This window comes from Chanos chanos, chromosome 5, assembly GCF_902362185.1.
Source record: "Chanos chanos chromosome 5, fChaCha1.1, whole genome shotgun sequence".
Classification (NCBI taxonomy): Eukaryota; Metazoa; Chordata; class Actinopteri; order Gonorynchiformes; family Chanidae; genus Chanos; species Chanos chanos.
This window is the reverse complement of record NC_044499.1, coordinates 10468345-10494324: the sequence shown is the minus strand read 5'-3', so window position 1 is coordinate 10494324 and position 25980 is coordinate 10468345. Positions and strand designations below refer to the sequence as shown.

The window sequence follows — 25980 nt, the reverse complement described above, 5'->3', positions numbered from 1 at the left end:
CACACAGAGTTCAGTAAATACAACATGCATATAAAGAACGTAACTGTATTGTTGGGGTGTTAGTGTATTATAGATGTATAATAAATTATTATTCTTTGTATATAACAAATATTCATCTTATTTATAATGCTGATGTTTCAGTATGAAGCAGGCCTGTGTAATACTCAGACATTAGATTCTAGTATACCCTAATCTATATGTTAATGTTTTAGGTCTTTGTTTTTTTTTTTGTTTTTTTACCTGTTACGTCCTGTGTGTAGCAGTTCACTGTCCCACGTCTTGGTTCACTCATTTTCAGTAGAATGCCGCTGTCTGTGAAACTGAAAGAGTAAATTAAATACAATTTTATTGAAATGACCAGACTGTCTTCATGCCTGTGCAAATTCTGTCAGTCTCCCTGACGTTTTGTGATAGTATCCCATAGCACAGAGTCTCATTGTTCTGACACAAGGAGCAGGACTGAACAGAAAAGAACAGTATTATGCAATACTTACTTGACAAATCAGACAAACATTCGCTAGGACAAATATCTCCTGCCCGAAAGAAGTGATTACTCAATCCATTATACGATCGATGTTTCAGAGTTCCTGTTTTTAGTAAGATTTAAAAGCCCAAAATGGAATGGTTAGCACTGTGGATTCCCCTTGTTAAATAAATAACTCTTACATCAACAGTCACATCTGAGGACTGCATTCACAGAAATACCGGCCCTACCTAAAACAGAATGCTGAAAAGCTCTTCGACTTCCAAACAGTTCTGATCAAAAATAAGAGAACCTTAATGGATGCAATCTGTCAACATTTTTTTTGAGTTCTGGATAGTAAAAGTCTTCAAATACAACACATTTATGACACCAATCTACAGTTAATCTGCATTCTATATTTTTATTGCAATGAGAGGATACAGAGATATACTTCAAGACAGACAATTACTTAAATTATACTCCAAATATTGAAAAAGACCTCAGTATGATAATGAACCAAATACAGACAACTTAAGTAGATGAAGACATTTTGACCAAATAAAAAAAAAAAGGGAAGGGTTTTCCTTTTAGAAATGTGATGAAAAGCAGCAAATATTAATACTACATTATTACACAAGAGACTGATACTGTGCAACACTCAAGAACAATTTGAGATTTCACGTACTGTATCCGCCAATATCTATTAAAAAAACAGCTACTGGCACATTGGCATCGGTCTCTCAAAAAGACAACAGAAAATATGAACAGAAATCGTACAGTATGAGTTACATGTGAATGAGAAACGGAAAGTACTACAACAGTTCTTAATGTGCAGTTTGAGCGATTCATGTTACACATAAGATGCTCACTGCTGGTCATTTTTTCCACTTTTTTTTTTCAAACTGACAGAGGTCAATCTATGATGTAAATGTTTTGTTTTGTTGTTTTTTTTTGTCTTACAACAAGTCTTTTAGATGATGGACAAAAAAAGACAATAAATTGATTAAAAAAGGATTTTCACAAGTACAGTTACTGTGACTTCCATCTAGACAATGAGTGAGTGAGTGAGTACCAGTGAGTGTGTAGGGTTTGACCAGTGAGAATTCAGTTGCTGAAATGAAACATTGTAATACCAATGTCCTGCTACGATGAGCCATACTGTTGCCACATATGGATGTGAAATATCTTATTGAGTCTTATTGAGTAATCCGATTGATATCTAACATGGTATTGTATTGAGTCTCCTACTACAGAAATAAATTAAGTGAGTCATGGTCCATGCATTCAGAGTTGATGTATGAAATGAAGCAAGATGGGGGATTTGCTGTATCCTGACTCCAAATGTTTTCACCTCCAGAACATTGTGTCAATGAGAGTGCTGGTTGGTGGTCAGTAAATGAGGGAAAACATATAAACGTGAAGAATTGGAAAAAAAAAAAAATTCTGACATCATAAAAAAAAGAGGGCACAGTTTGTGTTTTTACAAGGTTGTTCACTAATATCAGAACTGCTGACATGAATATATTTGATATATTTATAGAATTCATATATAAATGATACATTTTAACTCTTCTTCTTTTTTTTTTTTAAATATCATCCTCAGTATGAGTAAAAGAACATCTAATGTAAAGGAATATTCTAAGTAATAGAATTCAAACCTATGGACAGTATTGGACCTCAGTCCCATATGAACACAAACCTACTTCTTGTAGACCATTTGGACCACAGCCCCATTGGTAACAAGCTTCGTGGAATCATTGTTAATTTAGGAGAGACGCCATCAGATTTGGAGCAGAGGAGTACCAAATTAGACAACAAATCAGACCTACCATGCTAGAATGTTAATCACTCAACTAGCGACGCAAAGGTGTACGTTCGGTTTATGTACGACATGCAGGCTTTTTATTTTTAAAGGAACTCAGTTATCATTTAAACTACTACTTAAATGCTGAGAAGAAAATCTTAAAAGACAGTGAGTGGGTTTATCACTACCTTCAACTTTAAATGAAATGGTATGGCATTGTAAAATATGAATGTGTATTACTTGGTCAAACTTGATGACAACTTCTGTATTGGAAAAAGTATGCGTTTTAAACATCCTGCTGAATTTGGCACTAATGTTTATTCATGTATGGTTTCTACCTCATAATCAAGTTCACAAAACATTTTCTTTTACTGTTTAAGTTTCAACTGTTGAAATTGCTGAAAGTTTTGAGCATCTCTGTTAACGTCTCGCCTGGTTAGAGCTTGATGGTGGTTAGAAGTTGCCCTCTAAAATGTGTGAAACACAAAACAGAGTGAACAAAAAGATGTGTCCACTCACAAAATTCAACAGAAGTTCTCTAAAAAGCTCACAGATGTAATCAAACCAGAGAAAAACACTCCTTTCTGAGACAGAATTATCTGTTGGTAAATAGAAATAGAGCCTAATTTTGGTCCAACCAAAAAAGATATATTCAGATATATTTAAAGGGAGTTTTCATGTCTGAAGGTAATTACCATAGCAGCACAGGCTGCGCTAGGCTTAATGAAACCATAGAAAGCGTTCAAGTGGCATGTCGTAATGAGAAATGAGACGTTGGCCACAGAGGGTTTGCACCATGAATATTCACTATCATCCCCATCATTCCCTCTTGTTAGTGTGAAAAAAAAAATCCAGATGATTTTTCTCTAAGGAAATGGGATATGGAATAACACAAAAACAACATGTAAACTATGTGATTAGGGGAGGCAGATTCAGGGGGGGGGAGGGAGTCCTACAGAATCCAAACACCTGTTTGTTTGAATCCTTTAAATGAAAGGGATACCTGGAATAAAAAAAGGCCTTTTTTCTTTTCTTTTTAAACATTATAATTGTCATAGCCTTTCTTCCCTCAGTTTTAACCATATACCCTGTCCATATTCTTTGAGGTGAACGCCAGCCAAAACGGAAATGGGAGCCTCTCCTGAACATCACAGAAGTACTGTAGCAGGTCCACATGGAGCATGGAGGTTTAGTCACAGGAGGTGACATGTGTTTATGTTTTCACGGTCAAAGGCTTTGTCTCACTCTCCTCCTCCTCCTCCTCCTCCCCATTTTCCTGTTCTTGCTCCTCTCCCTCCTCCTGTTCCTCCTCTGTATGTTGCTCCAGCTCTTCCCTGGTGATCATCTCAAAATCGTTGCCGTTGCTGTGCTGTGATCCGTCGTCTTCCCGCCTGTCGCTGTCCGTGTCTGAATGCCGTTCCCCTATCGCGCCCTCGCTCGCTTCGCCTTCCGCGGTTTCGACGTCCTTATTCTCTTCGTCTTCCTCGTCGTCTTCCTCTGCGTCTCCCTCTTTCTTCTCGTTGTCCGACTTATCCTCGCTGTCGGATTTTTGGGCCTTGGTGGACGCCGTAGTTTTGCCGTCCGACTTCTCGGCACTGGTCTTCTTGGAGCTACTGCGGGGACCCTTGTACTCGTGTGTGTAGAGAGGTCTGAAGGAGTCGATGAAGCCCACATCAGCAGTAAGGTTAGGCAGGAACCAGAAGTGGTGACGCCCTCCTGTTACCAGCCAGATGATGAGGAACAGAATACACCGAGCTATAGAGGCAGAAAGGGGGGGGGGGGTTAAGAAATTATGATTAAGCATGAGGATTGTTGTGTCTGATACTGAAAGCATGGCAACAGATATTCTACACAAAATTCCCTTTTTTCTAAAATACTCAAAGCAATCATCTTTTAAAATTGAGCCTTAAAAGCTATTTTAGTGCATTCAAGTTTTGCTGTCCCTTCCCAACCTTGCAAATCATCAAACATTCAAAGACACTTTTCATAAATGCATGCCCTTGTCAAAAGCTTCGTTCTAACATGTACGCTAAGGGGTTACTAAGCATCTTACATTATTCATATGACATTAATATTGAAATCTGCTCCAATATGCAATTCCAGCTAACAGACTGATCACAGGCAAGAGGAGAAGCCTTACCGACAGCTAGGAGAAGGATGCTGGCCACAAAGCAGCCAGCTGCCACGCTAAGGTAGTACACGCCCACACGCATTTCAGCAGGCCAGAGAGGAAACAGGGTGGCTGCTATCACAGCAATAACTATGGACACAAAACCCATACCAGGGCATTAGTGTAGAAAATACATAACAGGATCTCAGACCCAAGAGTGGAGAACGGACAGAATAGATGAGGGTCTGGTAAGTAATATTAAAAAAAAAAAACCTACCCAGTATCAGCCCCATAGCAAACGTTTTAAAATGTACAGGGTCGTAAATCCACACATACACCTGCAAGACAAAAACAAAGAGGGAGAGAAAGATTTCGCAAAGTTTTCTGTGGATTCAATAGCTGTTTTTGTTCATTCAAATGATGGTGTTGAGCTTTTGAGCACATACAGCACAGACTCCAAACTCTCCGTCATTATCATTTTCTAAAACTGTAACTTCTAATTAAGTCTGGCCTGTAAACACACAGACACACACAAACACACACACACCTCATTTCCATCCAGAAAAACTTGGTCCTCGTGAGGCTCTAATTTGAATTTCTTCTTCACATCTTTTTTCTTCTTTGGTGATCCAGGACTATCCTCCTGCAAAAACCAAAAACAGAACAAAAAAAAACAATGGCTATGAAATGAAACTGTGTCATGGCTTCTCATAACTGTTAGACTATGCTACTTTGATGTCACAGAATAACTTTAAATGAAGTTGTCTTTGAAGCCTTTGATCAAATAAAGGACATTATCTTGTAGGGGTGTAGAAAATCAATAATAAAAAAAATGAAATGATGAATCACACAGTAGAACATACGCTTTTTTCCTTCTTGGCATCTGCGGCCTCTGTGTCCTTCTTCTTCTCTTTCTCTTTCTTCCCCTTTTTCTCCTCCTCTTTGCCACTCTCAATTTTAGCCTTTTCTTTTTCTTTCTCTTTTTCTTTTTCCTTTTCTTTCTTTAAATCCTTCTCTGGCTTCTTTTTCATCACTTTCAGGGCTCGGTGGAAAAACTGCTTCTTTAGAAGTCTGGTGAAAGCATGCAAGGAGGAAGTCAGCAGGCTCGCACATTAAAAAAAACTCACCGACTTATCAAAAACACCAATATCACGACCCCACTCACTAATCAAAACAACCACAAGCTGCCGCACAAAACGTTCTTTGGCCGTTAGGCAGTCACTGTTATAAGATAAGATGAGATAACGCTTTAATAATCCCCAGGTGGGGAAATTTGGGACTAAATTGAATGAAGGGAATTTTTACAGATAAAATAAAAAGACACGTTAAACTGAACTAATGATGACAGCACCTGTTGCAGTAGTCCACCACAGACTCCCTGGTGGTAAACAAGGCCTCTTCCCCCTTCTTAGATTTGGCCCACTTGGAATCAAGCAGACAGTCTACTGCTTTGGATGCTAAAGTTCACACAACAGAACTTAATGAGACAAACATTGGCTGAAGCGTAGTTCAGATGTGTCATGTCTAAACAGACGAGGAGATAACATCAGATTATAGACCATAATTCTGTGTTCTTTTATACACAGCAGTCACATAGAAATATACACAGCGCTGGCCTGTCCGCTCAAAAGATTAGCCATTTGATGTCAATGCAGAGAGTCAACTTGGTTTAGGTTTTTTTTTTTTTTTTCATACGAAGCAAAAGGAGCGCAAGAGGAAATACTGACCAATGAAGTAATCCACGCGGTGGCCCATCATGTTAGTGGATTTGGTAGGACAGTTGAAACGTAAATACTTGGCCACCGCCTTCTCCTCCTTGGTGGGTTCGCTGACCTCCTGAAAAGAAAGACCGTACTTCTAATGACGGATCACTAAACCCATGGGTTAAAGGAGGTCGGCAGGCTGAATAGAGAAGATGCAGATGTTCACATGCACGTTCTGACAATCAAACCCAGGGTTCTCTTCAGAAACTGAGACAACGGTCTCCTTATGGTTTTCTGCCTCAGAGGAACATTCACTGAATGACTGAGCTGACTAATTTCTTAACAGACCAAAAAAAAAAAAATCTACCTCTTTAACTTTCTGGAGGCCTGCACTGTACTTTCATAAGCAGAAATGAATAATAAAAAAAAAAAAAGTGTTCTCTGATGTATCTAAAGCTTCAGGCAGTGGGTCCAATGCCAGACACAGATGAATGAGCGAAAAACAAAACTGAAATTCTAAGCAGACAAGGCAGTTCCATCTGTCTCGGATAAAACAGAACACTGACATGAATTTTTACCAGAGCTTTCCTATGACTAAATGAAACCCTCGCAGTTACGATGGTGGCTGAAATATTGCGCCCAGAATCTATAGCCTCTGAGATTCAGGCTCATAGAGTCCTTAGTGACCTGCTTTACAGAACTTAAGACCATTAGTAAAGTAAATCCTAGACTAATATATTATCACGGGGAAAAAAAAAATCCACCCATTAAATAATCGTGCAATGAAACTTTGGACAAGCTGTACACAACAGTAATTAGAACAAATCAATCCAGCCCTGTACAACTTCAACCGCTAATGGATAAACCTACACTGCAGGGAGCCATGTGCATCCACATCACAATAACGCAAGGACGAACAGAATCTGCACGCCGATGTCTGTGAAGATTCTCAGTCCTCCACGTCACGGTTATCCAAGAAGGGTTGAATCGAGGGCAGCTGGACTTGTTTGTAGATACCTGAAGATGTCTCACCTCTCATCCGAGAGGTTTCTTCATCTGTGACTGACTGATGGGGAATCCCAGGTATTTAACCTCTGTGGGGTCGTTATCAAGGCCATTGATGTCACCTGGTTCGTCGGTATCCAGACCAGATATGTGAACTGCTGGACCTCTGTCTGGACGCCACCTATTTCCAGTACAACAGGGGGTTTTACAGACAAAAGCATGGCTCACCAGTATCTCCCATTGTGACCAACCTCTACATGGAAGAAGTAGAAAGCAGAGGCCTGAGCTCCTTCAGAGGAACAGCACCAAGCCACTGGTTTAGATATGTGGACGACACAAGGGTCAAAATGAAAACCCAGGAAGTGCAAGCCTTCACAGAACACATCAACTCAGTGGACAGTAACATCAAGTTCACACGAGAGGATGTCAGGAACAAACAGCTTGGCTTTCTTGGACTGTGCAGTACACACTGAAGACAGGAGTCTCCATATTGGAGTATACAGGAAACCCACACATATACAGACCAATACTTGCTCTTTGACTCTCACCACGCACTGGAACATAAGCTAGGAGTTATCAGAACCCTGCACCACTGAGCTGATAATCGGCCAGCAAGCGCCCAGGCCCAAGAGAAGGAGCACAAACACCTGAAGGATGCACTTTAAAGCTTGTGGATACCCCAACTGGACCTTTGTGAAAACAGCCACAAGATCCAGGTAGAACACCAACACTGCAGGTTAAAGAGGTTAAATACCTGGAATCCCCCAGCAGTCAGTCACAACTGAAAAAGCCTCCTGGATGAGAAGTGAAATGTCTTCAAGTATCTGCAGCCAAGTCCAGTTGCCCTCAGTTCAACCCTTCCTGAAGAATCTGCATGCAGTACCTTTACTTTGAGGAACTGAAGCCCTACACGATCTGCCTATTTAAATGACCAGAGTTTATTGCCACAGTATATTGCATTCCGCTGATGTGTTAACTATCAGAATGTGATTTGCCAAACTAGGACAAATTATTTAAATGGCATTGTGAAAAAAAACTGTTACAGCTCACCCGGGTAACCCATGCATGTTACACACCGCCAAAATTGAAGTGACCGATTCAACCCCAGTAAAATTCTCAGTAACTGTGACAGTGCTTCTAACCTGTTGCATAACAGAGAAACGTGTTGTACTACCAATGGCCAGCACGTTCTGAGGCACAGACGTTATTATTCTGACAAGGTTGTCAGAGAACTCTATATTGCTTCATGGTGTAGCGTAATTTTAACGGTGGCTTTAACAAATTATAACGGCGCATTTGCATTTCGCCATTTTACCGCGCTCGAGAGACTGAATTGAGTTTTGTATTGAAAGAAGATCATTAAAAGAAATTAAATGGATACAAGCAAGCAGGACATCGACAGGGTAACCAGCTGCGCTCCTTTGCTGTATTTTAAATCTCTCTGTTGACATTTTTTTAAACCAATGATCCCATCAACCATTTTATTTAAATTCCACGTCATCGAAAAGCTTGACATATCTCAGTCCATCGTTAAATAAGACAGCCTAAAACCACTTTATCCAGCAAGCTTTCTGGACTCACCAACCATAAGGCAAGTCATCATTTGGCAAAACAATGATCTAAAAAGCAGCATAATTAATTGTGCATTCTCTTTTCAGATGCCAACATGGCATCTGGATCCACAATAATATGGCTGTTGGTACCACAGGAAATTTCCTGCATCTCGAGATGGGGACAAGTTTCTATAAACTAGATCAAGCATACTACGTGCATCAAGATAAACTCTGATTTACAACGCTAACGATACATGTTGACATGTTAGCTGACTCGCTTCAAAACAAAGTCGCAGCTAACGTTAACACCATGACTGCTAAAATGGTTAGCTGATTTGCTAAACAACAGCAGCTGGCCCGCAACAATTTCTCAGGGAGATTGCTTCATCACATCAAAGCAGGATGTAGCTAGCAACTGCAAGGGCTGTCACAACAGAAGACATATCAACCCTGTCAAGCATTTAATTAGCGTAAAATAAGCAGATACTCCTAGTCTTATCCAAAATTACTTCCTGAAAGCAAAAATCATCCAACTCCCATATTCAAATGCATTTCAGCAAATGCTGACTTGAGGCAAAATGGGCAGCCTTTTGTATTACCTAAGGTATGCGATACTCTAATTACTCACAAAACAAGCAATCACTCTGATCCGCTCATTGCTTTCGATTTCTGAAAAACTGTACCTGGATCCGTTTTTTATGCCTCCTGCGCTCCGCCATGATCCTCAAACTCCTCTTCAATTGACGTGGTCACGAACAAGGGAAATCCCGCGATATTACAAACAACACCAAAAATTTTATGAGCTTTTTCTTGTCTTCATTTTTGACGTGGCCGGGACCACACCAATTCCCACTACTGCCCCCTACTGCACAGGGAATAGTGAACCATGTCCAAAAGACTGTTGAAGAGCATCGTCATTTCTCTATATTTGACTCATATACCTGTGGGATGTTAGAGTATGAACTTCAGTGGCCGTTAACCGCAAGTAATATCGGTGATGAAGTGGGGGACAAGTCCGTCCAACGTTCAGAGTGGGAGAACAAAGCCGTCCAGAAGACACTTACTGTATCTTTACTGCGTAAATACAACCGCTATGCTCGCCGTTACATGTCAGTTCTTAGTGCCCCGTCTGACTGAGTAAACCGTAGTTCTCTCGTACGTCCCTTTGACCAGTGTCTGTCTCCAGAAAAAAGTATCGAGTATCCGGCCAGTTTGCGCAATTTAAACGAATTGAAAAGGTAGGATTATAAATAGCAAAAAGCAAAGTCAGATGCTGCCTTCTCTATGATCTAGTTTCTAAATTTAGTTTACTTTTACACTTCAAATGATCAAATAACCATCCTAGACTTGACGAAGCCCTCCATTACCGCCCAGAACAGCTAATTCTCTTATTCCAAAGACTGATATAACCCTCCAATCACATCTAATTGCCTAGACACCCAGTATCCGTCTGAGACCTCGGATCAGGTCACATGATCGTCCAACTTGATTGCCAAAACCAGACCATGCTTTTTGATTACGGTGTGTCTGGAATCTTAGTAGATACACTCTGAAATCACAGCATCTTATCACAGTCTTTCCCAAAACCCTCTCTAGCAAGATATAAAATAAGAGACTGGCATGGAGACAGTAACTAATGGTGCTTGTTTTGTGGTTAAACATGCAGCGTCCTTGTCATTTCTGTGACGTGGCTCATCTGTTACTATGTATGTACAAATAATTTCCACAGTTCAGCAAATGCAGCTGGCTCTCAGCAAGTGTCAGTCATACTGCTGCTCTGTGTCTCTGCTTGTTGGCATGTCATTACGTAACATTGAGTTTACCATGACCTTGCTTTTTGTTTGATGGAAAATACAAAACATTGAAATGAATCATGAAAAAGACTGGTAGTGTCAGAAATGTTTGTAGGAATCCGAAATAAATCAAATTCAGTAACATTTGAATATTTTTATTTTCAATGTGTAAAACAATGCACAACAAAGTCTTTAAATGTCATTCACCGTAAATATCAAAATGTTGCGTTAAAAGGCAGTAAAGAAATAAATACAACTAGTTTAGTGCTTATTTACACTGTCTTGTAAAAATACCTTATATGTACATTTCATTAAGAATTTTTTGTTTTCACAAAGTGTAGCTTACCCTCTTCACACAGTGCATAGAAAAAGAGAGGTCAAATCGTCATCTTGTTTTCACTTGACTTATCTAATCACAGTATTATGTTTTGGGTTTTTTTTTATTTCAGAGAACCAGATTTGTGTCAAATGTGTACTTCAGATCGATACAGATGACCAGGTGTGACTTTGGAATCTGGAAGAAATGAGAAAATCATCTGAGAGTTTGAACGGGTTTTGTTCGGTTAAATCCAGGACAGCAGCCGTCGCCGTACCGACTGTTCAGGCAGTCTCATTTATGGCTGTCGGAGAGGGATTATCTGTCTCGGCAGAGACGTCTGCTCCTTTCATGACCTCTGTGTCTCTAGTGCACGGGCTGCCCAGAAGTTCTACGCTGTTGCAGTTGAGGGGTGAACTGATCTCAGATGATCGATCGACGCTCTTCTCTTGGGCAGGCTGCAGGGTGGGAGCTGCCAGGGGAGGGAGGTTCATCATGCAGAACATGCTGCCCAGGCGTCTGGATACCTGGTGAGACAGTCGCATAATCCGGAATTAGTCTGTACTCATCTCAGTGCCTTTCAATGTGTGTGATTTTTTGGGGGAGGTTTAAAAGATTCTGTCACTAGGTTGTCGTGAAAGAAAATGTATGTATGCTTTATGATAAATGGAGGGTGATCTTTGATGTTGGCTTTGTGGTGATGTATCAGCATATCAACATAAGACACATGGAATGCTCTCCTGTGTGGTTATGGCTGGTGAGAGTGGTGTACCTGTGATCTTATCTTCAGTGCTGGGCCCAGTTTCAGACCAAGAGTGTCCAGAAGATGATCCTCAGTGAGGAGGGGCAATGTCTCCCCGTCAATCATATGATCCTTAAATGTCTGCATTGAATGTCAGTCAGAGAAAGAAAAGAAGGTGAGAATGTTGCAATAGCACTGCATTAATCTGATTTTTTTTTTATTCATTGGTAAATAACATGATCATGGTAATCACCTGAGCGTATTCAGAACAGCTTGGGATGTCATTAACAAAGTTGAAGACGTCATCGACTGTCCATTTCCTAAGGTCTTCAAGAGAAGACATTTCCTCTGAGTTTAGGAACATATTATGAGGCCCTGTGGAGGAGAAAAAAAGAAGAAAGCCTTAGAACATGTTTTGTTTTTAATGTAGCAATTGTGAAATCAATCAGAATAATGGATGAAAGAAGTGGAAGAGGAAGAGGAAGAAGAAACAGGAAGAAGACGTTTGACCCACCAGGGGGCAGAAGTCCATTTCCTGGGACCGGGAACATGTAGGGCATTCCCGTTAAGGGACCAGCTGTGGACGGATATAAAAACTTGTCTTGGAATGTGGAGCAAGGGTTAGTCATGTCTTTTTCGCCGGCGCTGGTGTTGCAGTTTGTCCCCTCAGTGCAGCTCTCCTGTCCAGTGATGCATGCCTTACGAATCCCCTGCTCACTCTCCTTGTAACTTTTCCTACCTGCGCCCATCGACAGGTCGGTGTCCATTTTGGGTTGGTGAGGTTTACTAGTGGTGGGCTCTCCACCCATTTCACCTTTCACCTCCGTTTCCTTCTCTTCACCTGAGGCTGCCCCTGGACTCTGCTCCACGTTCTTCTCATCCAGTTGGCCCTTTAGCCCAGAGGCGTTATTGTCTGAATTCTTGTGATTGGTTGCCCTTCTGCCAGCCCTGCGTCCCCTCTCCCTCTGAAGCGTGCTGATTGGTGGGTAGGGGCTGGCAGACATGAGAAGACTGTTAGCCTGCAGGTCCTCTAGTGTGGTGCGGTGTACAAAGACGTCATGGCCATCAGGGAGACGCTGTCGCCCTCTGAATGACATGGGGTTTGGTTGGATGCCCTGGTATATCATTGGGTTATCCATGCCAATAAGACCCTTCTGATGGGCGTTCTCCAGTTCCTTCTGGTGCAAAATTGCATTCATCTCCATCCTCAACGTGGAGAAAATCACGTCAGTATTGTGATATATTTTCTCATAAGAGAAACATGTCTCATAGCTTTTCTCTTATGATTTTATTTCTCACTGCATTATCTTTGGCAGATGAAATAATACATCCATAAGGTAATAAAATAGTTTGACTCAAGTGTTTACCTGGCTATGTTCTGCTTGTGAAGGAGCTCCTGTCGCCTAGCAACAGACTCCATGGGCTCAGTTGGCAGGAAGCTGTAGCCTGCTGGGTAAACAATCAACAAGAACAGATCAGAACAACTGTCAAATGCCATATCCTGACCTTTGTGATAACATAAACCAAACATTTTGGTGTATTTATGCTTTCAAGTCGTAGGCAAACCTGTGCCGGGAAATCCTCGACCGGGTATAACATTAGAATGTGGGGTCATGGGGGGTCCGAGATGAGCACCCATGTGGATTTGTCTGGCATCAGAGGACACCATCTCTGCAGGGGGGACGAGCTCCCTGAAGATTAAAAAGACAACTGAGCATCAGCCTACAGCACTCTACATACTTTAACCGAGAGTAAGTGTCGATTGACGAATCAGATCAAAATATATCCACAATAGGCCTCGTGTGCAGCACCTAGTGGAAAGTATGTAGAATGCATGTCACGGACCTCTCCATGAAGCGTGGCTCAAACTGAGGGGGAACTCCCTGTAGACGTTGCTGGCCTTGGACCAGGATCTGAGGAGCCATAGCCATCTGATTCCTCATCATCATTTCCTGCCTCTGTCTCAGCTCTGCTCCGCAGCGCACATGAGAACACCAAAAGGAGACAAAACACGGCACTGACCCTTTTGTCCCGGTGAACTCTGTACCCTTCTCTGCTTTTGACAACGTTCCAAACGACATATTAAGCCAAACTTTGCAGCTGTGCAAGGGTTCACTCTTTACTGGTGACGGGAGATTGTGATGATTGTCTGAATGGCATTTATTTACCGGTGATAGGAGATTGTGATTGTCTGAATGGCATTTATTGCTTAACTGCGAGTCGGTATTGGTGTGTTTTTTTTGTTTTTTTTTTACCTCCAGCAGACATGCTATTGACCAGGCGGTACCAGTGCTTCTCATCCAGGGCTCCCTGCTCTCCCAGTGCTGATATCTTCCTCAGCTGCTCACGAGGGGTCATGACACAGCCTTCCCCTTTGAGACGGAGCTGAACACAGCCACAGGTTCACATTCGTTATTTTTTTTTCGCTGTTATAATCTAGATATCAATAAATATTGTTATTACACTGATATGACATTGGATGGTTACTACCATGTGAGAAGATGTTATTATATAAAATATGGATGGCAGTCATGGTGAAGTATATGTTCATTGAAAACGGGAAGTGACAGAGAGTGCAGTAGGATGAACTGTCGTAAATTAACTTTGCGTAAATCTAACTAATAAGGTCCACCTAATTATAGCATTTCGGAGCCTGCTTATTGTAATGGAAGCAGAGTCATTCCCTGGCATTTAATGGATGCTTGTCACAGATGCCAAAATAACCAATAAAGATATTGATCTAATATTCACACTGAAAAATACCCACTTCAATTTAAAACATTAGGGAAATCTGCTCTGCCATAGCCCGTGAGACATTGGGCTTAACTCAAAAACACCGTGCAACAAAGGTAAATAAACAAAACCATAAAATAAAACTTATAGTGTAAATTTGGGAATTTACACAATTGGGAACAGTCTGTGAAATCGCTTACCTGCACTCTCTTGGTTTTCTGCTATTTCCTCTTCAGTAGTTCAGTCGAAGTTTCAGTTGTCTTTGTCAACGAAGAAAAAAAAAAAGGGACAAAGAAAAAGAGAAAAACATACACCAGTTTAGTTTTCAGTTCAGTCTGTCTCTCTGAAACGAGAAGCGGCTTTCTCTGAAAAAGGATGCATTGTGAATGTCATATACGAGATATCTCCAACCGGGTGAGTGAGAGTGCTTTCCTACACATGCGTGTGCGTGCGTGCATACATGTGTGTGACCCTGTATGTGCATACCAACTTACATTATAATGATTCCTCCAGTCTTGCACTTTGAGCATTAATTTAATCCCCTTCCCCCCCTTTACAGTTTGTAACCAGCTCTGAGATTTGCTCCTGTATATTACTCCTAAAGTTCTCTCAAGAACCCATCTAATCTGAGGCCTGTAATCCCCCTGTTAGTCCAGAAGTCTGCCAGCAACATCTGCTGACCTGCATGTGTTCAGTCCTGCTGTCAGCTAACCCCCCAAGCCACCTCCAGGGCCCCTACTCCCCCCTGGATCCTATTAGCTAAGTCCTGACTATACAGCACTTTAAAGGGATGTGGTGAAGGTAATCCGAGCGTTTAGAGTTTTACCCTCAGCAAACCTTGCCTGTAAGCATACCGGACAATACACCCTAAGTGCTAATCCTATTAGCCTCCATTAGCCCCAGAGTTGTCCTAAAAACACCTTGGGGATAAATCTGGTGTGCAATCGGTTTATGTTGAAAATGTGCTGGACAGTCGCCGTGTCACACTGGAGCACTGCATGCAGTGAACCCAGACCAGTTAGCGAATAATCTCTCAGTAAAGGGTAAAGACAAACTAAATCTAGGGGTAAACAGTACAATATGTGAACACTCTGAAATATATAAACGTATTAACTTACTTTCTTTCTTTCTTTCTTTCTTTCTTTCTTTCTTTCTTTCTAAAGCAGTCTGCTGACACACACATAATTACATATTTGATATTTTTATGTACAGAAAAAATACTAGAAAAAGAGGAACTGTGTGTGGTAGGCTACTTGCTACTAGAATATAAAAAATGGAAAGGGTTTTCATTTCTCTCCCTCTCTCTTTCTCTCTCTCTCTCTCTCTCTCTCTCTCTCTCTCTCTCTCTCTCTGTCTCTCTCTCACACACACACACACATCACACTGTGTACAAACTTCCTCATGCACATTGCCATTGTGCTGAAAAGCTTTGCTCTTCAGGCACAAATCATTCAGAAAGAAGAACGTTTATCAGGCAGGTCAGGTGCTGAAACTCGGCAATGTCAGAGTAGCACAATGTGGCAACATCAGGCCTAGTTAGCCTCACTGTGCACCCAGCCAGGTCCCATTTTCTGGCATGCATCCACAACAAGTGGAATTTTTGGCATGCATGTGACAAGTGAAGCCATATCCTTGTCCCTGGCTTGGGCTCGATGGATTTGTCACTTGCTAATCTCATTAAAGGAATGAATTAAGGAAAATTGCTGACGACTTGCATGAAGCTTCACATTCGGGTAGGTCATATTAGACAAGATTGAACCATTGTCTGGTCCGCTGCATTATTCTCTACAGTATCACTTAATTTACATAGAACTGCAAATACCCGAAAGTTAATGTGTGAATTTGACTTTCACTTCACTCAGACATATTGTTCACTGAATTTGTTGGAAATGCAATGAGATTGAGAACAATAGTTTTAAAAGGAAGATAAATAATAATAAATCGATAAATAATAATAAATTAAAGCCCCAGTTTTATGTGACACACTCTATTTGATGTGAACCTTAATCGGGTGTCAGACGCTATATGCAGTAATGGGAAACATGTAATGTTTTGAAGGATGTCAGTAGGATAGGGTTTCATGAATATGCATAATGGAATGAATATATACATCTATATAAAATTTCAGTCTCACACAACACAACATGAATAAAGAAAAAAGCCATGTCAAAGGTGCCTATTTACATACATGTGTCATTAATCGTTCAGGACAGCCAGTCCAAATGTGGTATAGGACTGAGAGGGAGAGAACTAAAAACAGCAAGAGTGAAAGAAAACAGAGAACACAAAGGATGCTGTAGACTTACCTTTGAATGTCTGCCAGGGAAACAGGCGTGCGTCCAGGTTTTGTCAGGTAGAGAGAGATAAACCAGGAAACACAAAATAACTGCTATTAAAATGAATGAAAAACCTTTCTTGCCGAAAGACCCGTGGCCAAGTACCAGTTTGTGATGTTGTCCAGTTCGCTGGGCACTGGGTCACTGTCGCTGTAGTGGTTTATTGACAACTCAAAGGCGATGGCTAAGGCCAACCCACAGCCAGAACCCTCAGTGCCTGTGCCAGGTAGCGGTCTTAACTAAAAAAGACCTTTAAATACAGATTCATTTTATCTCCATTAGCTGGCTTTATCTCCCTGCCTAAGCCCTCCCTTTCCTGACATCACTGTGATCTCTCGCCCAACTGCACCCTGGACCTTGCTCTGAAATGTAATTAACAGCACTGCCTAAGCAGGGTGCCTAAACCTCTTTTAACGTTTACCTCAGTAATCTCTTGTTAGCACTTTAAGGCAATGTGTAAGACACCTAAATGCTCAGCCTCCTTTTCCAAAGAAAAGAGGAGACTTTACCGTCTCATCGCCTGTACGATCGAGATGCGTATCGCCCTCCGTTATGTTTGTTTATTAGGTATAAATTTTTTTTTTTAAAAAAGATGAAAGGAGAATCATGCACTTTAAAGTTCCTTTGGCCTCTCGCTAAAATTCCTCTTTTAATGTGTTGCCAGGATCATCTTCTCAGACAGTTCCACTTAATCTGACAGTTTATGCTGGCCGCCCACTAACAGCACTGTCTGCATTTCTTAGACGTATATTTTTTAATACCGAAAGGATCAGAGGAATTAGTCTAGGGATAGGTGTGCTTACTATTGGGAGGGTTATGGGTGTTTTGATAAATAACAGACACTTGGTGTAACAAAACATGCACGGCTCTGCTGAGGAGCATTTGCCTCCTGCTGAGGTAATCTGATTGTAGTTCATTACACGGCTATTTTGCTGATTGTATCAACCTACCCCGTGACCCTTACCCTCAGCCACCACACAACATGAAGCCATGAACATGTATACACGGTGTATGATGAAACACTCAATTGTTTCTTACCTCCCCATGGGAAAAGACGTTAGTGGACAGGTGTGCATGCACGTATACACACGTATACACGCACACATACACAGATTCCCCGACACACACACACGCGCACGCACACGCACACACACATGCGAAAACACAAACACATGCAGGTACGCGCATATATGCGTGCGCATGCACACGCACGCGCGCGCGCGCGCACACACACATGCGCACACACGCACGCACACTCATACAGGGGTTAATCTGTCTGACAGGACATACATTTTTTACACATTGGTACGCTGAGAAAGTGATTTTAATACAATACACATTTATTATGGATTGTGTGAATATTTATTAGTAGTGATGTAAGAGTTGTGAACTGATGACTAACTTTCTATTGATTTATTATCATATAACTTATCTCCTAACTAACTACACTACCCATCCTATCTTATAAATGGCTAACTAGTCTAACTATCCCATCTAATTTATCTTTGAATATAACTGATTTATCTGAACTGCTTTTTGAAAATGTTTGCAGTTACTTTGTATATAAGGAGCCACTTATCAGTGTTTCACAAATCAATGCATGAATCAACAGACAATTTGAATTAAAGTCTTATTACTTCTTCAAAATTTGATTTGGCCTTTTTTTTAGTAACAAACCAAAACAAAACAAAAACAAAACCAATCTGTGACATTTACCCTTGCAAAAGTAAGTCAAATCTTAAATAGTGTCTAAGCTAGGAACAGTGAGTATTGAGTTGGCCAAAATTGAACATAAAAGAGGCTTAAACAGAGTTTAACACGCTCTAGTCACAGCATGCTTTAGCTCATCTTTCCTTCCTTAACACACATAGCACTGTCACGTAAATGAGGTTACAATCTGAGGACCTAACTCGATACAGCATGTCACTGTCGTGTCGGTGGAGTCTGTCGGAGCGACACAAACACAGTTTTTTTTACTTCGCCAGCTCATTTCATCCAAAAAAGAGAGGAAATCACTAATACAGTGCTTAGGAATTAAGTTAACTGAGCTTTAAGTCTTATAAACCGCTAATTTAGGAATCTCTCTGGTGTAAGCTTTTTAAGAGGGATTTCTGTCCGGCTTGTTTGCAACCTGTATTATGGAGTCACATTGAGGCGAAGGGATAACGTCAGGTTTTAACCTTAAAACCGTTCCATCTATAAATTCCTCCCTGAGTTTTCCAGGCTGACGGATAGAGAAGGAAGTGTGGCCCGCTGTTTGGAGCCCACACAAGGCGAAAAATCGGAAAACTTTCATATGTTTCTGAGCCTAAATTTGTGTAACATTTAAGGGGCTGTAATCTTACAACAAGATTAAGTAGTTGTAATGTGCTGCAGATCCATTACAAATTTTTACTAAACAACAGTACAAGTTAAACTAAAATGAAAAAAAAAAAAAAAGTTTTCATCCTTTAGGGTTTTGGATTCATGGTGCATTCCATAATGGGTTCTGATGTGTTTTGTTATGTCTATGCAGACTTTGTAGAGATCCAATACAGGAATGATGCTGATGGTTTGCATCTATCTATCTATCTATCTATCTATCTATCTATCTATCTATCTATCTATCTGTCTGTCTGTCTGTCTGTCTGTCTGTCTGTCTATCTATCTATCTATCTATCTAACTACCCATCTATCCATTTATCCATCTATCTATCTAATGAAACCACACATTTTTAAATGCTTGTTTTTCTTCTGATCACAGTTGAAAAATAGAAGAAAAAGTCATGTTTTAGAAGAAACCCAGAGAAAACACAGTTTTAGTCATTCTTCTTTATTGACGTTGTCGACAATAAATATCAGTCAGTCTGCAAGATCTGCAGTATCACTGCTCTCCGTTAGAATGACTTACTTAAATATGACCCCATTTCACTCCCAGCACAGAATTTACTAAAGACCATCACAGACTCTTACAGGGGCATGTTGCTGCAAAGCTCTGGGCTCTGGTCAGTTGTGGTCAGTTTGTCGATCTTGATGCCATTGGAGGTGAGAATGCCATGCACCTCGTCCATGGTTTCAGCTGGAAGAGAGCGAGATCTGGCCAGGATCCAGGCAAAGTCTACATGGAAGAGACCAAAGTAATTGGTGCAGCCATAGACCAGAGCATAGTTGTCATAGTCAGTGGACAGAACCCAGTAAGGACCAGGAGGAGTGCCTGAAAGAGAGAGAGAGAGAGAGAGAGAGAGAGAGAGAGAGAGTGTCAGTCAAGAGTGTAAAAAAAAAGTGATTCAAGTTACAAAAAATTATTTTGTTACAAAAAAAAATATTTTGTTCTAATTATTGATTTTATAAGGGGGTAATATTTAGTATGATTTTACTCTTTTCAGGTATTATTATATTCAAAGAATGACTTACTCAGGACAGTTAACCCAAATCAAATACGATCTGTTACAGGTTTACCTACCCTCATAGAAGCTGACCTCCAGCTTGGCTGGCTCTGAGACGTCCTTGACTTTGGCGGTCCCCTCAATGGAATTGACGGTTCCATCGGCCCTGAGGGAGAGTGAGGAGCAGAGACTTCGGTGAACGTACAGTCAAAAGAGACACCACCTCTTATACTTTCAGAACCCTTTACTGACAACGTTCAGTCGTTTCCGCTTCATCCACGGCAATCAAATTCTGGTACTTTGCCATTCTCTCAACATGTAGTGAAAATTTTAGAAAGGCTGTGGAAATATTGATACAAACTGACATGTGTTGTTTTTTTTTTAGAAATGTATATTCACTGTATGCTGGGTCCCAGTACATAAATTATGACAGATATATGTCTGGAGAGGACAGCTGGACTTACAGCCACTCCTCGTTCAGAACCTGGACGACACCGTCGCTTCTCAGGGTGTAAGTGGCCTGGCCACACTCTCCCTTCTGAAAGATGGCGGGAAGCTTCTGGATCTCGTACCACCTGCCCACATACTGCGAAACCACACAGAAAAAAACTCGGTTATACAGCAGCAACACACCACGTTCCAACCCCGCACGCAATTAACAGAACCCGGTTCGAAAGAACACGTTTGGCCCGGGAGCATTTCAGCTTATTAGTGCAGTTTTACAGTGATTTAAAATGCTTTGAATGGATTAAGTGGAAGTCGGTCACCCTGGTCGCATCGAAGTTCTGCTGAACAGGGGGCGTGGGACACCTCCCCGGGTGGAAGTTCTGGCCGCTGACGGCCAGGACGGACAGCAGAGTCAGAGACAAAACGTGCAGGGCCTGCATTCTCTCAGTTTCACCTGCGAAAACACGAGAAAATAGTTATTATCAAAGATCAATAATTCCCACCTTCCACGTGTTCCACCCAAAAGGACAGAGCATACGCTGAGACGCTGTCCATCCGAATTTAGGCATCAGAAAAGAGAAATCAGGAAGGTAATGTATTTCTTACCTGTAAGAACTCAAGAGTTCAACCTGTGTTTGAGGTGACAATGCCAGGGCAGTGGTGAGTATTTATAGTCGTCGAGAAGTTCTCCGCACTCCCCTCACGGACATATAAGGAATTCCAAGATTTTTACTGATATGGGTATGGGGAGAAACTGAGGGGCTACTGACACCTGTTCAAACAGAGCCATGGTGTTTGCATAATAAAGATGTGAATGAAAACAAAGCCTTAGCTGACCTTCTCATTGGTCAAGATTTAACTTGACAACTCTACGGAGTTTACTATTCCAGCACTATTACAAATGTGTTCTCTACAATCTCATCCATAGCTATATACGTGATTATGTGGTTAAAAGATTTTCACAATTTTAAAGTTCAATACCATTTCAGAAGTGTCCCAGAGCTGTACAACTGCTGTCTTTTTTTCTCTCTTTTGGCTTTGGTTCTGCTTAACATCTTAGACTATATAGTATTTAATATTTGACATCCCGCCAGTGCAAAATGGTAGTTCATTCTAACTGATTTGTAATCGTTTTAATTTGAGTTGCATGTGACACCTGTGTTGAGGATATAGATGGAATAGAATTCAATTCCAGGAAACAAAATTCAATTAGAGGCAATTCCTTAAATTTCTCAAACAAGACAGAAATGATCTGCAGTTAAATTCTAAATTATATATTATATAAGAGTGTATAAGAGAGAACACAGAAACACTTTTGAGACTTTATTCTGACTGTATTTATCAAAATATTACTTAGTAAGGTAAAATAATGAGGAAACTGTTATAATTTACAACTAAATTATTATAATCATCATAACCACTTACTCACTGAATGCTAAAGATTTGTTTAAAATATATCTGAGCAGCACTTTTCTCAGTGTCTACCACAACACTCAGAATAATCATACTAAGGCCAGGGATCAGTGTCACCACCACACAAAGTGGAATTATTTTCAGTTTCCTGTAATTCAGTTCAGTTGGCTGTAATTTCAGCTCTTTTATCACATTTTCAATTTCAATTCCAATTCTGCGCTTAAATCGGGACAAACGATTTAATTCATGAATTGGCCTAGACTGAGGTTAATATGTATACTGTATGAGGAGTCTTTCCATTTTGTGAATACTTTGGAAAAATGAGAGCATGACTCAAAAAACCCAGTTAAATCATTACAAACAAACAAAGATTTGTAATGTAGAGTATTATGGGATTTCTTTTATTTTTATTTTTTAATTTATTTTGCAGTATTCGTATTTATTTAGTTAGTTAGTTTAGGTTTTTTTGTTTCTTTGTAAGTCTTGTTCAGTTTTCCTGTTTAAATGTGCAGTAAAGCATCAGTGAATGCAAATGTAATGCTTGATTTTACAGCGTCAGAAGTAATTTAACTTTTGTGTAATCCTTTCATTTCATTTGATTTATTGCGATTTTTAATGATAGAGATTAAAATTAATATTCTTTATTTAATGTTATCAATTTTAATAACATGGTTTATATTATTTATAATATATATATTATTATTTAATATTTATAATAGTATTATTTAATATTATTAATGTTCTTATTAATATATTAAACATAACAGTTTTCTTCCTGTTATTCTTATAAATTGAGAAAGCATCAAACTGAACTGGACAGTAAAATCCCTTTATACTGAATGTAGGAAAAATATTTATTTAACTGAATAATCTCTCACCCCTCTTATGATTAAACATTAACTATATAGGTGAGCATTAGGAATTCTTGGAATTAGCCTTCAGAAATATGTAACATCTTCTGTAATCCTTAAAATAGATGGTGGTTTGTTATTAACCAAGTCCAAATAAAATCTCATCTTAGATTGATATTTTTAGTCTTGTCCACCTGGTGTCATTCATCTGGGGTTGTGTAAGATGCCCATAAAGGTATCCAACAGCCTCAACCTTGATTCAACATCTGTTATGGTAGTGAAAAACTAAACAGTGGTGATTCGAGCCTTGTGTTTTAAGGTTTTATGAATATAATATTTGCCATGTTGTATCCAAAAGTGTACTCAGAAGTGGGTGAGGGGTGAAGTAGTGACGTCTCCTGTCCCCATAGCCCTGTGAACAGAAGGTCTTGTCACACGAGGGTCCTTCACCATAAAGTTATCAAACACCTGCCTTGTGTGTATTGAGCATACCTAACATGTATACATGTGTAGGCATGCGAAACACGTGACCGGTCAATCATTGTGTAACGTGGTGAATGATTATTACGAAAGTATTCACAAATGGTTCAGTCATACATGGCATTTGGTCAGTTTCTCACAAAGGCACCTACATACAGATATATTAATGAGGGTTGTGTTGCCACATTACTACTACTACTACTAAGTTACAACACTTGTGAAATGCAATTCCATTGTACCGGCTCTCACAAGACTTTCTATGCCCCAATCAGTGACATTGTGGGGCAAACAGTGAAGAAAACACATATATTCAGAATGAATTATATGTAGTTCACTTTGTTTTCTGAAATACCTGCCAGTTGGAGTATTTCAAACACTTTGCATGAAATCTCCCCTTTAAAGAAACAAGTAAACTAAACAAAAATCACTTAAATTAATTTGATGAAGTGAATTTTTTTTTTTTCTCTCAGAGCTTCAGGATTGTCCGGAAAACTCACTTTATCTCAGGCTGTTTGAATAAAGCGTTACCCTCTGAAATATGTAAGAGGACATCAACATGTCAGCAGTCTTTTTGTCTTCCCCACAGAGACAGAAAACGCACGTGTAATGTTTTCTCCCTGTTTCTGCTTTCTGTTCTGATGGTCATCCCTTTATCCCTTAACATGTTGTTCAGTAGACCTTGATTTTCTCAAGGTCACTAAAAACTGGCTTTACGTATAGGGAAGAACCATAAAACACAGTTTTATGTGGCTGCTTCAGATGTTTCATGCAATGATTCATATTATTCACTCAAACAATGACAACTGTTTGAAACTCCAACATATTCCCGTTCTTTTAAGTCTATTTTTACAACATTAAGAAACAGTTAAGGCATTTGGTGTTAGGTCTTAGTTTTTAAGTTTTCAGTCAAACACCTCTATGAGTATTGATTTTATACACTTTGGTGTTTGAAATGAAGCAATTTATTATATTGATAGTGATATATGGTGACAGTCATTCTGCAGCTCAGTATAAGTGATATACAACCAGTCCAAGTGTCTAGAGTTCAATAGGATTAAGCTGAAAACAGCTAGCACATACTGTCTTCCTCACAGAGGGGTCAAAGTTGACATCAACACTACTGAGGGAACTGCCAGTGTCACAGATGCCTCTAACTCAGCTAGTGCTGGAACTGGGTCACACTAAGAGAGAGAACATGGTAAAGAGATATTTCCCCTTACAGTTCTTGTGTTGGACTGTCATCAGCTTCATACTATTGTAAAGAGCAAAGTACTGTATATACCATACTATATTACTACATACAACCAAGGGTACAGTAGTAGTGAACCCAACTTTGATGCCTGTGGAGATTGGAGACTGACTTAAAAACTTAAAAAATGAACCAGTCATAAATGAGACCGCACTACTGCACTTCACATATGGGGTTAAAAATATGTACACGTTTGTGCTTTGATTAGTTGAATGCAATGGTATCTTTTTAACAAGAGAACACACATTACCAGTATTAGAGGGACACCTTCACTGAAATGAACTGTCACAGGAAATCCTGCTTTGTAAAGTGACCTCTACAGTTCACTGTAACCATTACATGCACAATAATTTAAAGTTCAAGTTCAAGTTCAAGTTCAAGTTCATTTAGAGCCCAATATCACTGTTTACAGTCTCAAAGGGCTTTACAGGCCACAACAGTCAAATCAAAATATGACGGCACCCCCTGACTTAATCCTCATGGCGGGCAAGAAAAAACTCCCCAAAAACCCAAGAGGGAAATGGGAAAATGGGAGAAATCTTGAGGAGGACCACAGAGAGAGGAGACCCCTCCTTGGCCAGACAGGCGTGCAATAGGTGCCGACCACGTGGGCAGTTGAAAGTAAATTGGGGCATGAACAAAGGGGATGGCGATGTAGATTTAAACACTCCATATTTCATTACCGTTTTCATATACACCGCCTCTACTGATCACCTCTTCATCACCTCTTCCACTTGTCCATGGATTGATTATAAATAAATGGTCTTATAGCTCCTCCCCCAAACTGAACATCTCCACAGCTGACTTTAAGTGTAAATGGACATGAGCACTTAAGAATATTGGGATGTATTCAAGTTCTGAAACAATTAATTAAAAATACATATTTGTAGAACATACTGGAAAGTGTTAAAGAAGGAGATGAAGAAGTAGAAGAAGAAGAAGAAGAAGAAGAAAAAGAAGAAAAAGAGGAAGAAGAAGAATGAGAAAAAGTTATTTCTTCAAGCCTAGGCAATGATGGGTTGGTTCATTTTGGAGCATTTGTTCTGGAATGTCCCCCATGACTTTAATTTGTTTAATGACAGACTTCATGTCAGAAATAAGCTCTGGCCTTACAAAGGCAGCAGTTCACTTCACCCCTGGTCTCTTTGGTAACGTGACCATGGAGAGGGACGGTCTCAAATAAGGAGCTTCTTTTTCACCGACCCACCACATTCTCCTCAGAGACCGCAGAGGTAAGGATTCTTTTCTCTGCTATTCGACTAAAAACAAATATTCACTCACAATTTGTTGAAATTTCTTGTATGACAGCTGTTTAATAATCGTACAGAAAAAAGAAAGAACTAATAAGCCAAAAGTAATTTTTTATGATTTTATGATTTATTTTATGGGCTGAGGATGGAGTTTTTCATAGATTAAAATATCATATTCTTCAGAGTATGGGTATATTTTGAAATGATTGAGAATTACTTTGAAATCAGCAGATGTGTCTGATTTGTGTTGAGTATGCCTTACCTTTAGAAATATCTGATCGCACTTACAAACTAGTTATGTTGTGTTGAATACTGCTGATTTGGATGCTGCCTCTAAACTCTCTAGGTTAAATCCACTAAGGCGAAT

At 40.1% G+C, this 25980-nt stretch overlaps 3 protein-coding genes across 4 annotated transcripts; all 3 read right to left on the bottom strand.

Moving 5' to 3' along the window:
• Positions 1 to 860: 860 nt before the first annotated feature.
• sec62 (SEC62 homolog, preprotein translocation factor) lies at positions 861 to 9384 on the bottom strand. Of its 2 annotated transcripts, none has more exons than XM_030773815.1 (8): positions 9322 to 9384; positions 6105 to 6213; positions 5729 to 5834; positions 5241 to 5448; positions 4925 to 5020; positions 4655 to 4715; positions 4408 to 4527; positions 861 to 4022 (listed from the first exon to the last, which is right to left on the bottom strand). In XM_030773815.1, the coding sequence occupies exons 1-8, from the start codon at positions 9355 to 9357 to the stop codon at positions 3481 to 3483; spliced, it is 1278 nt and encodes a 425-aa protein (XP_030629675.1). In that variant the 5' UTR covers positions 9358 to 9384; the 3' UTR covers positions 861 to 3480. The 2 variants fall into 2 exon arrangements, with proteins under 2 accessions (XP_030629675.1, XP_030629676.1); XM_030773816.1 differs by having other exon boundaries at positions 4925 to 5017.
• Positions 9385 to 10900: 1516 nt separating this feature from the next.
• Positions 10901 to 13847, bottom strand: samd7 (sterile alpha motif domain containing 7). Its single transcript, XM_030775787.1, has 8 exons — positions 13745 to 13847; positions 13335 to 13458; positions 13056 to 13180; positions 12857 to 12935; positions 12004 to 12695; positions 11743 to 11864; positions 11520 to 11630; positions 10901 to 11274 (listed from the first exon to the last, which is right to left on the bottom strand). Exons 1-8 carry the CDS (start codon positions 13845 to 13847, stop codon positions 11032 to 11034), a joined length of 1599 nt encoding a protein of 532 aa, XP_030631647.1. The 3' UTR covers positions 10901 to 11031.
• Positions 13848 to 19506: 5659 nt separating this feature from the next.
• Positions 19507 to 20811, bottom strand: apoda.2 (apolipoprotein Da, duplicate 2). The gene is made up of 4 exons (XM_030774615.1): positions 20691 to 20811; positions 20388 to 20509; positions 20001 to 20089; positions 19507 to 19751 (listed from the first exon to the last, which is right to left on the bottom strand). The coding sequence occupies exons 1-4, from the start codon at positions 20808 to 20810 to the stop codon at positions 19507 to 19509; spliced, it is 576 nt and encodes a 191-aa protein (XP_030630475.1). The 5' UTR covers position 20811.
• Positions 20812 to 25980: the final 5169 nt, after the last annotated feature.